This window comes from Chionomys nivalis, chromosome 11 (genome assembly GCF_950005125.1).
Source record: "Chionomys nivalis chromosome 11, mChiNiv1.1, whole genome shotgun sequence".
NCBI classification, from domain to species: Eukaryota; Metazoa; Chordata; class Mammalia; order Rodentia; family Cricetidae; genus Chionomys; species Chionomys nivalis.
In genome coordinates this window covers 25,611,867-25,626,332 of record NC_080096.1, presented here as the reverse complement: position 1 = coordinate 25,626,332, position 14,466 = coordinate 25,611,867, and the positions used below count along the sequence as shown (strand labels likewise).

Below are 14,466 nucleotides of genomic sequence, written 5' to 3'. Positions count from 1 at the left end.
CCCTGTCTGAGTTCAGTCTCTAGATCCCACAGGGAAAGGAGGAAGCCAACTCCCGAAAGTTGTCCTCTGACCTCCACACCCATGCCATGGTACTCAAAATAATAGTTTTAAAAAATTCTCCCATGGCTACTTCTTGAGTACTTAAATCATATCTATACTAAATACCTTGATTCCTCCAGACCTAATGACACTCTCAGTAGCATTGCTTCTACGCTTCTGTCCTGGATGTCCTGGATGTCCTCTTTCTGCTCAGGTGTGGTCTGCCTGTTGGCTGGATGAGTACTGTTATCATGTAATCCAAGATTACAAGAGCCAAATCACGTCCTATACCCGACTGACATTGCTCAGAACTTTGCTCCTGTGAATTGCTGTCATTCCTCATTTTCTTGATTATCATCTTGGACAAATGGCCTGTTTAAGTTTTTATTTTTAAAATATTTGTCACTCTGGTCATAAAAGTTATACATTTTAGAGTATTCAAAAAAATTGTATGAAAGCCAGACATGGTGGCACATGTCTTTAATCCAAACACTCAGGTGGCAGAGGTAGGTGGATCTCTGTAGGCCAGCCTGATCTACAGAGGGAGTTCCAGGACAGTCAGAGCTACACAGTGAAACCCCATCTTGAAAAAAACCAAAACAAACAAACAAAAAAATATATGGGCTGGGAATATAGCTCACTTGGTAGAGTGCTTGCCTTGTGTGAATGGGGCCCTGAGCTTGATCCCCAACACCACATACATCCCGGATGTACCTACAAACTTACAGATGGACAACCAGATGGGTTGGAAATGCAGCTCGACAGTAGAGCACTGCCTGATGTTCACACGACTGGGTTTCTCCCCAGCACCATCAGCATGAAGGGAAGGAGCGGGAAGAGGGAGGAAGGGAAAAAGTAAGGCAGTTATTCATATTGATTGGCCAGAATGTATGCAAATGTTGATAATAATTTCTTCATAACTTTTTTTTGCAAATGTTCTTGCACAATTAATATTTGAATAATTTCCCTATGTGCTTAATTTTGCATCAGGACTTTTCTTCCTTGTTGCATATCCATAGTTTTTTGGGGTGGGGAGTGTTGTTTTTTGAGACAGAATTTCTCCATGTCGCCTGGGCTATCCTAGAACTCATTCTATAGACCAGGATGCCCTTAAACTCAGAGACCGAGCTGCCTCTGACTCCCAAGTGCCCAGCTATGCCACCATAGTATTTTATGATTTTAAAGAACTTTCACAAACATAATTCTAATAAATATTTGGTAATGTATAACATGTGCATGATTTTTGGATTCATATCTAGGTTGTTGGAAATTTTAGTTGGCTGGTAGAGGTCGCAGTATGCCATGGCCTGGCAGCTTTCTCTAAGCTCGGCAATATGGAAACTCCCTCCCTCCCAGCAAAGCTTTCTGCTCTCTACCCAGCCTTACCTGAAGGATGTCCCTGTGCCTGGAGGACTGACCTTATCTAAAAGCTGTCTCTAAAACCAGATGTCTGTGTCTGATTCATCTTTAGCTTGATCCTTGGCACAGATCCCTGCTAAGAAGATTTGTGCTAGGAGTTCTCCTATAGGACCCTGCTTCCATATACTAAGCCTTATTATTGGAATGTGCCGCTTAATGCAAATTAGGGTTTGTCCCCAGGCTCTCCAATCCTATATATTCCTTACATTCTGTTATAAAGTTGAGCTCATTCACTGAAGTCTGTCTCCTGGAGACCTTGCTCTGTCTGTGCTCATGGGCCCTTATCGCCCCTTCTTCCTCTTTCCCCTCTTACACTGATGGCCAGCAGGCCGAGAGGGAAAGAGAGCCCCCACACCAGGACATCATATTGATCTCTATTAAATTTACACTGATCTTTCAGCCTATTGTTCCATTCTCTTAAGATACAGCGCGTTCTAATTTGTCACCTGTTGCCTTAACTTTTTTACACAGCTTTAGGTTATCCACAGATCTTTTCCCCTGAGAGGCGTGTTAAACCTTAACTGCAGAGGTCTTTGAGTCAAATCCTGTAAAAATGACAGCCAAGGCTGAACTGCTCAGCAACATTGCTCAGAAGACTGGGAAATCTGGTGGCTAGTGTCCCTTGAAAGAATTCCTCAGGAAGCCTAGGGTTTAAAGGGTAAAGACAATACAAATACTTGGTTAAAACGTCATCTTTCAAGCTGGGTGAGGTGGTGCACACCTTTAAAGGAGGCAGAGGCAAGAGCATCTCTGTGAGTTCCAGGACAGCCAGGGCTAGGTAAACAGACCCTGTCTCAAAAAAAAAAAAAAAAAAAAAGTCACCTTTCAGACTCACCAGATTTCTGCTTCTTATAACTATAGATAACAAGACTTTGAACCCAAGGTCAATAGCTACCTCCTTCTCAAAGAGAATGAAGTTAGAAAGGTTGCTAAGCCAGACTGGTGGTGCAAGCCTGTAACTCCAGCTACTTGGATGCTAGAGTAGAAAGATGATACGTGAAAGTCACCCTGGCCTACGCAGCTTGTTAGAAATGTCTCGAAGTGTGAGAGTCGGGCTGTAGCTCAGAGGTGGGATGCTTGCCCAGCATGTGCAAGGCTGTAGACAAAATCCAGCACCTCACCAAAAATGAAAATAGAAAAGACAAACTATAGTAGTTTTAATCAACAAGGCATCATGCTCTATGATCTTACTGTACCATACTGTTCTCTAAGCACTGACGAGCTTAAATACAAAACAAAAATTAGTTTGAACCTTCCAACAGATATTACCAAAGGTGTAGGAAGATACTGAGATTGTTTCTGGGACTGGGAGATGGCTCTGGGTGAAACTGGTGGCTGTGCAAGCCTAATGACCTGAGTTCAATCCCTGAACCCACATATTGCAAGGAAGGAAGGAGCCAAGCAAGACAACCGCTGCTAAAAGACAGGAGAATGGGGGACTGGAGAGGGGCCTCAGTGGTAAGAGGACTGGCTGCTTTTTCAGAGGATCCAGATTCAATTCTTAGCACCCACATGGTGATTCACAACCATCTGTCACTCTAGTTCCCTAAGGTCTGACATCCCCTTCTGTCTTCTAAGGCACTTCAAGCATGTGGTATACAGATAGACACTCGTACACATAAAATAATCAACAAATTCTAAAAGGGCTTGTTTGTTTGTTTACTTGGTTATTTTTAAGAGAGTCAGAATGACCTGGGAGCTTGTGGGCCAACTAGCTTGGAGTATACAACGAAGCAGCTAAAACAAAAACCCTGTCTAAACAAGGTGGAAGGCTCTAGGATTGACTCCCAGAAGGTGTCCCCAGACCTCTGCGTACAGACACACAAAATACATTTTAAAAGTTTCTGTCTATGGGATTACCCAAGCTAGGCTGAGTGCCACCTGCTTATGGGACCTTGTGTAATAGCTTGATCTCTCTAAGCCTCCTTAAATGATTTCTGTACAGACATCTCTAGTTCCTTCCAGAACTAATGGCATCTTTATTGTTATAGCTTCAGTCTCCTTGTGTCTTTAATATTCTCTTTCTTAACTATACAGTGGCAGAGGTGAGAGTTACTCATTCCTAAGATAATAGGGTGATTGTATCTATAAAGTACATGGTATGAGTTAAGTGACCAACACTTAAATATCAAAAAGTATTTGAGATATTATCAAAATGTATAAATTTAAGCCTATTGTTGATGATTTTACATTCTGCTCTTTTTATTAGTTCTTTGGCTATTTCATACACGTATACAATGCATTCTGTTCACATTCATTCCTCTACCCCCTCACTGTCCCTGCCTCCTGACAGCCGTCACCCCACCCCCTTTACCCCACCGAGCCCATTCTGCTCACATCTCTTTTTGACTTACTGGGTTTAATGAGAGCCACCCCCATGGGGCTTATCCATCAGAGCATGAATAACTCATAGTGGCTGTCTGCTTTTCTTGCTGTATCCATATTCTGTGTACGTATCCATTGTCTAATTTCTAATCTTTCACATTGTTTTCTAGGAGATTACAGAAATACCTGGAAGATGAGGCAGAAGTGTCAGGAAGTGATGTGGGAAGTGAGGACGAGTATGATGGGGAAGAGATTGACGAATACGAAGAAGACGCCATCGATGAAGTGCTTCCTTCTGATGAGGAGCTGGAGAGTCAGATCAAGAAGATACATATGTTAGTGTCCCAGCAAGCCCTTCTCAGCATTAGGGTACCTCAAGGCAGCCATTTTGTCAGGCAGAAAAGTCGTGGTGTTGAGCACCTTGTTCCCACTGTTACAGGAAAACCATGTTGGATGATGACAAGCGACGGCTGCGGTTATACCAAGAGAGGTACCTTGCTGACGGAGATCTGCACAGCGATGGGCCTGGACGAACGAGAAAATTCCGATGGAAACACATAGGTATCTTGGTCCTTTAGAAACAATTGGTTCCAATGTACATATGTTTGTTTCCTGTAAGCTGGTAAATGGCAATCAAAACTAACCAGCTAGAGATATAGTGCAGTTGGTGGAATGCTTACCCAGAACATGGGGGTCCTGAGTTCCATCCCCAGCACCACATAGAGAACAACTGGGCACCAACCAGGCAATGGTGGTGCATACCTTTAATCCTAGCACTCAGGAACCAGAGGTAGTCGGCTCTCTGAGTTTGAGGCCAACCTGGTCGACAGAGTGTTTCAAGACAGTCGGGGCTACACAGAGAAACCCTGTCTTGGAAAATAGAGAGAGGGAGGGAGGAAGGAAGGAAGAAGCCAACCAAGCATGGCATGCCTGTAATCCCAGGATTTGGGAAGTAGAAGGAGAACAATCAGGAGTCAAGATCATCTCTAGTTCCATAGCAAGTTCAATGCCAACCTGGCTCCTTTCTGAGTTAAAAAAATACACAAACAGAAAACATCGCCGTAGCTATAACCATCCATTTTCTTTGTGGCTGGGTAATGTCTATGCCAACGTACAGCACCTATAGGCTTGTTTTATGTCTGTCTGATCGCTCTGAGGATTACAAACTCTAAACGCCTTACCTCTTTCCTTTAGATGACACCTCCCAGATGGATCTGTTCCACAGAGACTCTGATGATGATCAGGTTGAAGAGCAGCTTGACGAGACTGAAGCCAGGTGGAGAAAGGAGCGAATCGAGCGAGAGCAGTGGCTTCGGGAACAGGTAAAAAGCATCCAAGAAAATTGCCTATCTTGACCAAGTTTAAGGGGACTAAGATTCAGCTACTTCACCCGCCATGAAAACTTAAGCAACAACAACCTAATTCTTTCTTTAATCATGGGTTGTTTTTGTTTTGTTTTTGCACTGTTAAGATTACCATAGTCGACTCTGGCTAACTGTCCAATTAAAAAATATATGTATTTTAGGACTGAGAGTTGTGTTGCACAAGTTATATACCAACACTTAGATGGCAGAGGCAGGTGGATCTCTGTGAGTTCCAGACCAGCCAAAAGTACATAGTGAGACCTTGTCTCAAAATAAATAAAATTTTTTAAATTATGTATTTGTGGGGTGGGGCAGGTGCGTGTAAGTACAGTGTCTGTGGAGGCCAGAAGAGGGCATCAGATCCCCTGGAGCTAGAGTTACAGGCAGTTTTGAGCTATTACCATGGGTTCTGGGAGCTGAACTGGGTCTTCTAGAGGAGCTGCACATGCTCTTAGCCACTTAGTCATCCCTCCTAACCATTCTGCTATCTCTCCGAGAGTCCTTTTATCTTTTGATCTAAGTAGCAAAGGTTCTAAAAAGGGAAACTGATTTCTCAGTAACCTGACTTACACCTCAGCCTATGTTAAATTATTTTCTTATATATTTTTAAACATTTTATTGTTATTTATTTATTTATTTTTGAGAAGAGGTCTCACTATGTATCTCTGACTGTCCTGGAACTCACTATGTAGATCAGGCTGTCCTTGAATTCACAGAAATGTACATGCCTCTGCCTCCTGAGTGCTGGGATTAAAGGAATGAGCCACTGTGCTGACCTCTAATTATATATCATTATTTTATGTGTATGGGTGTTTTGCCTACAAGTATGTCTGTGCACCACGTGTGTGCCTGGTGCCAACAGAGCCCAGAAGAGGGTGTTAGACTCACTCCCTGCAGCTAGAGCTACAGGCATTTATGAGCTAACCTGTGGGTGCTTGGAATTGAACCCAAATCCTCTGAAAGAGCTACCAGTGCTTTTAGCTGCTGAACCATCTTTCCAGCTCCCTTAAATTGACTATTTAGGGAAACTGTAATCATCATCAAATGTTTCACGAGTTTGTTTTGAAGACAGACTGGTCTGGAACTCATTCTGTATCCCAGACTGACCTCAACCTCATGGTACTCCTCCTGCCTCAGCTTCCCAAGTGCTGGGATTATAGGCATGTGCCACCACACCTGGCTGATCCTGTATGATCTTCGTATTCAGGTTCAACAGGGGAAGATTGCTGCTGAAGAAGAGGACATTGGGGAAGACAGTCAGTTTATGATACTAGCCAAGAAAGTCACAGCCAAAGCGCTGCAGAAGAATGGTGAGCTCTTGCTGCTGCTTAGGTCTAGCTGCTTGGATTGTCAGTGTTGGAGCCCAGGAGGAGATTCTAACCTTCAGGGACTATGGCAGCTAATATAAACATTTCTATAATACTGTCTTAAAGAGGCCATGGAGGTAAGGAGAGGCTGAGGTTGGCTCTTAAGCTGTTGGTCAGCAGAGTTGTACTTAGGTTTGTGTAGCTTGTTTGCTTCTTGTTTTGAGGCTTGGCTGGTTCATTGTGGCTTCTCTTTGAGTTGCCCAGGATTTATAGGCTCAAGGGTTAGAGCTGGGATTGAACATAGGTGTTCATAAGTGGGCTCTTATACCAACTGCTTTTTTCCCCTTAAATTAGTCCTTGTTAATGATTAATTGATAATCTTGACTTCATTGTCTCCTTAGCAACTCTTGCTATAGTTTTAAGGTCATGAATATAATAAGAGTTCTTAGCTCTTAAGTCTTCTTAGCTTCTTTGAATATAGAAGGAATTCTACCCAGCTCTGCCCAGAACACTTCTTTTTGTGTTTTCTTTCCAGCCAATCGTGCTGTGGTTGTTCAGGAATCAAAGTCTGTGCCCAGTAACCCTTTTGAAACCATCAGACCAGGAAGTGCTCACCAGGTTAGTGGGGACCCTGTTGGTCTGACGTCATGGTCTGTAGATGATAGTGTGTCGTCATTCACAGAGGGAGGTCGAAGGGCTGCTTCAGTATCCGCAGTTTGGTATCAGGTAACTCTTCTTTCCTCAGCTGAAGACGGGTTCCTTGCTGAACCAGCCCAAGACTGTGCTTCAGAAACTTGCTACCCTATCTGACCTCAACCCCAGCGCTCCCCGAAACTCAAGAAACTTTGTCTTCCATACACTTTCTCCCACCAAGGCAGAGGCAGCAAAGGAATCATCTAAGCCTCAGGTAGAGAATTGGGGAACTGAGGTGGCGCTTCCCAGATAGCGCCTATTTCTGGGGATTTGGGGTTTATTTGATTGTTTGTTTTTATTTTTAAGATTTGTTTGTTTTACCTGCATCTACATGTATGTACTCTGTGTGTGTCTGTTACCTGGGGAGGCCAGAAGAGGGCACCTGATCCTCTGAAACTGGAATTACAGCTGCAAGTCGCCGTGTGGGAATGGAGTCTGATCCTCTGCAAGAGGAGCAAATATCTTAACCACTGAGCCATCTCTCCAGCCTCAGATTTATTTGATTTAATTCTTAAAAACGTGTGTGTGTGTGTGTGTGTGTGTGTGTGTGTGTGTTGAGAGAGAGAAGAGAAAGAAGGAGAAAGAAGAGAGAAGGAGGGAGGGAGGGAGGAAGGGATGGTTTAGTGAGTAAGAGTACTTGCTGTGCAAGCCTGAGGGCCTGAGTCTGAATTCTAGCACCATATAGAATGCCAGGCATGGCTGTATGGCTGTGTGATTCTGCAGCCCCAACACAGGGCAGAGAAGGTGGAACTTTCTGTTCAGAGACAGACTCTATCTTAAAGGCACGTGGCAAAGAACAATAGAGGAGATGCAGCATCCTCTGGCCTCCACATGCACGCACGGCACGCCCTCATGCATATATCACACCCAAAAAAAGTAAAATAAAATGAAACAAAAAATTCTCATCTAACAGTTTGCTATAGTGTTAGAATTTTACACCTCTCAAGAATACATAGGGGAAGCCGGGCGGTGGTGGCGCACGCCTTTAATCCCAGCACTCGGGAGGCAGAGGCAGGCGGAGCTCTGTGAGTTCGAGGTCAGCCTGGTCTACAAGAGCTAGTTCCAGGGTAGCCAAGACTACACAGAAACCCTGTCTCAAAAAAGAAAAAGAATATATAGGTGAATTGCTGCTCCAATAGGCAACCAGGTTTTAAATTTGCCTTCAAAGTTTCTATTGTGTTTTTTTTTTTTTTTCAATCATCTATGGTTTAACTGAGTTGCTAAAGAACTCACTGAAAGTTCCAGGACAGGCTCCAAAGCCACAGAGAAACCCTGTCTCGAAAAACCAAAAAAAAAAAAAAAAAAAAAAAAAAAAAAAAAAAAAAAAAAAAAAAGAACTCACTGAAAGTAGGCTTGTATGAGTCTTGAGCTGGCCCTGACTCCCTGTTTTTTTCTCTAGGTGAGAAGAAAGGGGCCATCATTAATGATGTCACCATCTCCAAAACGGCTAAAGACAGATAATAGCAGTCCAGGCCCAAAGCGAAGCATCTTCAGATACTTGGAAAGCTAACACTATCCAGGATGCCAGCATCTGCTAAAATTGCTCTAAGTAGGTCTGGCCCCTAATGTGGGACTGACGTTTGCGCCAATGACCTCTCCTTCCCTTGGATGCATCGTGGGCAGAGTTTCCAGTTCTTCCTACCACGGCTCTCGATAGCAGTTTTCTTTCCTGGTGTTATTTTCCAGTTCGGCCACTATTCTTATCACTACAGTTCCAGCAGCGACTTACAGAATAATTGAAGTCTCAGTTCTTCTGTTACGCACTTGACATTTTTCTTAGCAGTTTCCTGGGTCGACACCATTTTGAATTGAGGTGTTTGGAAGAGGAAGAAAGTGTGGCATTATAGAAAATTACAGAAAGCACTGCAAGCCAGAACTGGGATGACTCCTCCACACCCACGCGACCCGTAGCATGGTAACCAGGACTCAGTGCAAGCGACTTAGATGGAGGACCTAGGAACCACCCAGCCGGCTGGTGCATCAGTCTTGTTCCTTCTGTGTTTCCTGCAAGCTTCTAGCCTTGATGTCTAATTAACCTTTACTACCTTTGACAGAAGGACTTGAGCTGGTACTGAGTTCACTTTCTGGAGCATGGGAAGAAAATGAAGGTTATACCCAGTGTCCACCCACACTGGGTAGTCTGTGGAAGAGAGACCTTCCCTGGGACTAGAGGCTCAAAGCATTTGTTTGTGAGCCTCCCTTCTGCCAACAAGAAGAAACCTGACCACTATTTATTGCATCTCTTGGGCTGAGTGTGTTGCCCTGACCAGTAAGAGAACATTTTAATATTTCATCCCTAATATTGAGAGCAGACCAGTGGACTTTACTAAAAAACATTGAAGAGAACTGCCATCACTCACCTTCTGTGACCTGCCACTGGGCTTCCGGAAGTATAGACCAATTGTCCCCCTCAGGATTGAACTCAGTGCTGCTTTGCAAAAGCCATTCCAGTATCGAAAGCTGAGCATGGGAAAGTGGGGGAGATTGTGTCTGTCTTTTATTGAGAGACATAAAACAGCCAATTTAATTGATGAAATTAAGATGTAGGTTTTCTTTTCATTGTTAGGGTTTTTTGTTTTTGTTTTCTAATACTCAGGATGCTGACTTTTACAGAACACACATTTGTATATTTGTAATCTTGTAATGGGAGAGTGTGTATAAAGCTGTTTTAATATGTATGTGGGTTTTCAATAAATCTCATTGCCCTGAGGGCAGGGTTTGCTGTCCAGCGAGAGTGCTCATTCCTAGGTCAGTCAGTGCCCAAGTTCAGAGAGTATTTGATCTTCAGGATGCTTTACTCCCAGGATAACAGGGTGCTGCATTTGCCCTTCGCTGGCTCCTCCATCCCTCTGGAGTCGTCCGAATGCAGTGCTGGTCGGGGAGAGCCTCCGCATACAACACTTGCCCCATCCTTGGAGTGGCACTTTCTCTTTAGCTGCCTTTGTATGTACTTCGGTGTTGCTCTGGCCCAAGGTCAAGCTTATTGCCACTCTCTTTGAGTGTTCTGCACCTAAAGCAGGCATCCCCTTACCCCCCTAAGCAAAAGCCAAGAAGTGAGGCTCTGGTTTTCTCCCTTTTTGCTTTTCCACATGCCCTATTGGAGTGGTAAATTATTTGGGATTAAACTGAAGGTCTTGCCTAGATCAAGCAAATATTCTAACCTCCCCACATGCTCTTTTTTAGGAGAAATGAAAAGAAGGACTGGCCACTAAATATAGGAAAATCAGTGCCTGAGAAATCTGGGAAATAAATTACTTTTCCTTGAGTCCCTGGGAAAATACATTATTATTATTATTATTTTTTAATACTTGTGTGTATGTTTGCAAGGGCTGGTTTTCTCCTTCCACCTTATGGGTCCTGGGGATTAAACTCGGGTCCTCCAGTTTGACGGCAAGTGCTTTTACCTGCTGAGCCATTTTGGTAGCCCCAAGAATGTATTCTTTTTTTACGGGAGGTCGGGGAAGCAGGTTGAGACAGGGTTTCTCTGTGTGTAGACTTGGCTGTCCTGGACCTCATTCTGTAGACCAGACTGGCCTCAAAATCACAGAGATTTTACCTGCCTCTGCCTCCCAAGTACTGGTATTAAAGGCATGCTTTCTGGCCTCTTTCACTTTTTTTTTTTAAGACTTATTTATATATTATGTATACAGTGTTCTGCCTGCGTGTATGCCTATATGCCCAAAGAGGGCATCAGATCTTATTATAGATGGTTGTGAGCCACCATGTGGTTGCTGGAAATTAGACTCAGCCCGTTCTCACCAGCCCCATGCTTCCATCTTTTTAACTGTATCGGATTGAGGAGTTTCAGCCTGGCTGTATACCATCTGTCCAAGGTCTGTCCTTCTAACTCCAGTAGAACTCAGCTCCACCATCTTCTGAATTTCATGTCAGGAGGAATGAGCCTAAGTCTGAGAGATACTGTATGTCACTGTTGGCCCTTCCGTTTCTTCCTCGCTCCTCGTGAGTGGTGCGTGTGGTATCATTTAAACTAATCTCTGGTCTGGTCTAATTCATTTCAGTCCACAGTTGCATAAACTGTATAGTCTCCTCCGATAAAGTATCAAATCCTATTCCCAAGTCTCCAGAGAGTCTCTCAGATCTCCAGAGCACCCACCATCACCTCAACTTCTCTGCAAACATCTCCCTGGTTTGAGATTATTTTTATTTATTTACTTATTTTCTTTTTGTTGTTGTTTATTTTTTGAGGCAGGGTCTCTTTACATACTCTTGGCTGTCCCAGATCCCATACAGTATCCATGTCATGTGACTCACAGTTGCCTGTACCTCCAGCTCCAGGGAACTCACTCCCTCTCGTCTCCCAAGGCACCTGCACAAACTCTCACACTCACACATAACTTTTTTTTTTTTTTTTCGAGACAGGGTTTCTCCGTGGCTTTTGGTTCCTGTCCTGGAACTAGCTCTTGTAGACCAGGCTGGCCTCGAACCCACAGAGATCCGCCTGCCTCTGCCTCCCGAGTGCTGGGATTAAAGGCGTGCGCCACCACCGCCCGGCCGCACACATAACTTTAAAATAAAAACAAATCTTAAATTGGTTATCACTGTACCCCCATCCCTCAAGTAGGAAAAATGGAGAGTGTTCGTGTCCATTTCCAGGACCTTTCTTTAAGTTCTTTCCTATCTGCATCTTGAACCGGCTCGCTTATCCAGCTCTGCAGCCAGTCTATACTCCGAATTTCCGTTTCTTTCGAGGGTACTGCTGTAGTCTCCTGCTGGCCCCACTTCTGTTTCTGCTTCCCTTTCATCCAATCTACATAGCAGCCAGAAGGTGACCTTTACATATGCATAATGTGTGGAGGACGCACTGCCTGACATCACACCTTCCCATGGGGATGGGCTGTTCCCTGGCAGAGTATTTGCTTAGCAGGCACAAGACTCGAGGTTCAATCCCAAAAACAAACTTTTCAGCCGGGGGGTGAAGCACTCAAGAGGCAAGGACAAACAGATCTCCATGAGTTCAAGGCCAGCCTGGTCTACAAAGCAAGTTCCAGGACAGCCAGAACTATTTATAGAAAAACTGTCTGAAAAAAAGAAACAAAAAAACTTCTCACTTAGTTGGCAGAGGCAGGAGGATTGCCACAAGTCAGTGATTAGCCTCATTGACATAGTTTAGGCCTGCCAGGTCTATAATAATAAAATGCTGTGTCTCCCAAACAGACAAACAAAAAAAAATTAGAGGCCAGAGAGATGGCTTCCAAGTAAATAGCACTTGTTGTTCTTGCAGAGGGCTTGGGTTTGATTCCCAGCACCCACACAGTGGCTTACAACCTTCTGTAATTCCCAGGTACTCAGGTGATACATATTCATAAATGAATGAATGAAATTTATATATATGTGTATATATATACACACACAAATGAATCTATAAATATTTTTTAAAATCTAATCAAACAAACTCTTCCATGTCTCCTATCACACCCCTCAAGGCCCAGCAGACTCTGCATGAGAAAACCCTGCTTCCCGGCCTCCATCTATGCTCCCTTCTCATACACTCAGCCTCGGGGGGCCTTTTGAAGCCCCCTTCAATCTCCAGGCTTGCTTTGCCTCCAAACTCCCTCTTTGGCTAGTATATAATTCTCAAAACACTTTTTCTACCTCCACCTTCCTCAGAAACAGCCCTGACCACCATCACTAAAAGGGCTGTAATGCTCTATTGTAATGCTCCCTGCTCTTCTGGGTCTTCTATCACAATTTGTCACCTTGTATTTGGGTCTGTTTTAGCAATGAAGATAATAAATCCCTTGAAAACAGACTGTGTCTATTTTTGTTTTGGGGGTAGCATTATGCCTGGCACATAAAATTATTTAATTAATAACTTTTGAGAAGTAGATGTTGAAAGACTTGGTAAAAAGCTTAGAGCTGTATTGCCAGCAACACTTTTTAAAAGTACTCTTTGGTCAGTTGTGGTGGCGCATGCTTTTAATTCCAGCGCTAGGGAGGCAGAGGTGGACAGATCTCTATGAGTTCAAGGCCAGCCTGGTCTACAAAGTGAGTTCCAGGCCAGCCAGGGCTGCAGAGTGAGACCCTGTCTCAAAAAGAAGTATTTTTAAATTTTATTTTTGTGCAATGTTTTATTATTTTTATTTGCATGTGGTGTGTGTGTGTGTGTGTGTGTGTGTGTGTGTGTGTGGCATATGTGTACAGGTGCCTAAGAAGGCCAAAAGATGGTGTAAATTGCTGGGCAGTGGTGGCGCACGCCTTTAATCCCAGCACTTGGGAGGCAGAGGCAGGCGGATCTCTGTGAGTTCGAGACCAGTCTGGTCTACAAGAGCTAGTTCCAGGACAGGCTCCAAAACCACAGAGAAACCCTGTCTCGAAAAACCAAAAAAAAAAAAAAAAAAAAAAAAAAGATGGTGTAAATCCCTTGGAGCCACCATGCCCAGTGGCTTGCAAAGCTTTCCAACATGGGATGGGGTGGTAGAGATGACTGTGGGACCTTGTTCTGTCTGTAGCGTACAAGCGTACAAGTAGTGTGTGATAAGTCATTCTCTGAACTTTTCCCCTTAACTGGAGGAGAGTGCCCATGTAGACTAACTTTGTTCGGCTCACTGGGCTATGGTTGGACTGAAGGTACTGTAGAATGTGGCATGATCTATGTATTTAATGCTGCATGTCCAGCATACTGCTCAGGAAGGGATGGAGCTGATGCCTGGGCACACTAAGACTGAGTGGGTAGAAGAGGCCAAGCCTCTGCGAAGCTCCACAGTCTCCCAGCCCATGGGGCTATTGCAGCAGCCAATGGCAATCAGCGCTATACTGAGACTTGACAGGTGTAGGAGTGGAGGCCTATGGGTATTGCCAACACTCTCAAAGTGAACTAGGGAAAGAGACTTGGCTTTGTGTACAGCTTGTGTCAACCTCAGATTGTTGCCTTCTGAGAACAAGTCGCCAGACCTCTCTGTCCCTTGGCTGTAGTGCCTTAGTTTTATCCATGCCCTACCCGTCCCCTTTTCCTGTCCCATCTTCTCTCACCTTAAAGGTTTTTCATTTTCAGTGTATTGATTTCGCTCTTCCCCGTGGTGGGTACATAATGAGAAGAGGGAGTTGGAGTAGCTACAGCCTAAGGGTGATTAGAGGACGCTTTGGGGTTGAACACTTGGGTTCTCTGCTAACGTTCAGATGAAACACGGCATGTGGTGTTTTTTATGTCTGCTGGGCGAGGGGAGGGGGTGACAGAGAGCAGCTCCCAGCTCCGGGTTGCAGAAGCACAGGGCCCCGACCAAGGGCTTGAAAGTTCTGGGGCCTGGTTGGGAGTGAACTTTGCTGTGGGCTTTTTGGCTCCCTCTTTTTCTCAGAGGCCA

General features: G+C 44.3%; 1 protein-coding gene across 1 annotated transcript in view; it reads left to right on the top strand.

Moving 5' to 3' along the window:
* Clspn (claspin) overlaps positions 1-9,757 on the top strand; it is a 34,911-nt gene extending 25,154 nt beyond the window's left edge. The window contains exons 19-25 of the mRNA XM_057784377.1: positions 3,954-4,118; positions 4,223-4,344; positions 4,978-5,105; positions 6,355-6,457; positions 6,990-7,072; positions 7,200-7,361; positions 8,547-9,757. Of these exons, the coding sequence (XP_057640360.1) occupies positions 3,954-4,118; positions 4,223-4,344; positions 4,978-5,105; positions 6,355-6,457; positions 6,990-7,072; positions 7,200-7,361; positions 8,547-8,657 (874 nt within the window). The 3' untranslated portion in view covers positions 8,658-9,757. The remainder of the gene's footprint in view (positions 1-3,953; positions 4,119-4,222; positions 4,345-4,977; positions 5,106-6,354; positions 6,458-6,989; positions 7,073-7,199; positions 7,362-8,546) is intronic.
* The last annotated feature ends 4,709 nt before the right edge of the window (positions 9,758-14,466 follow it).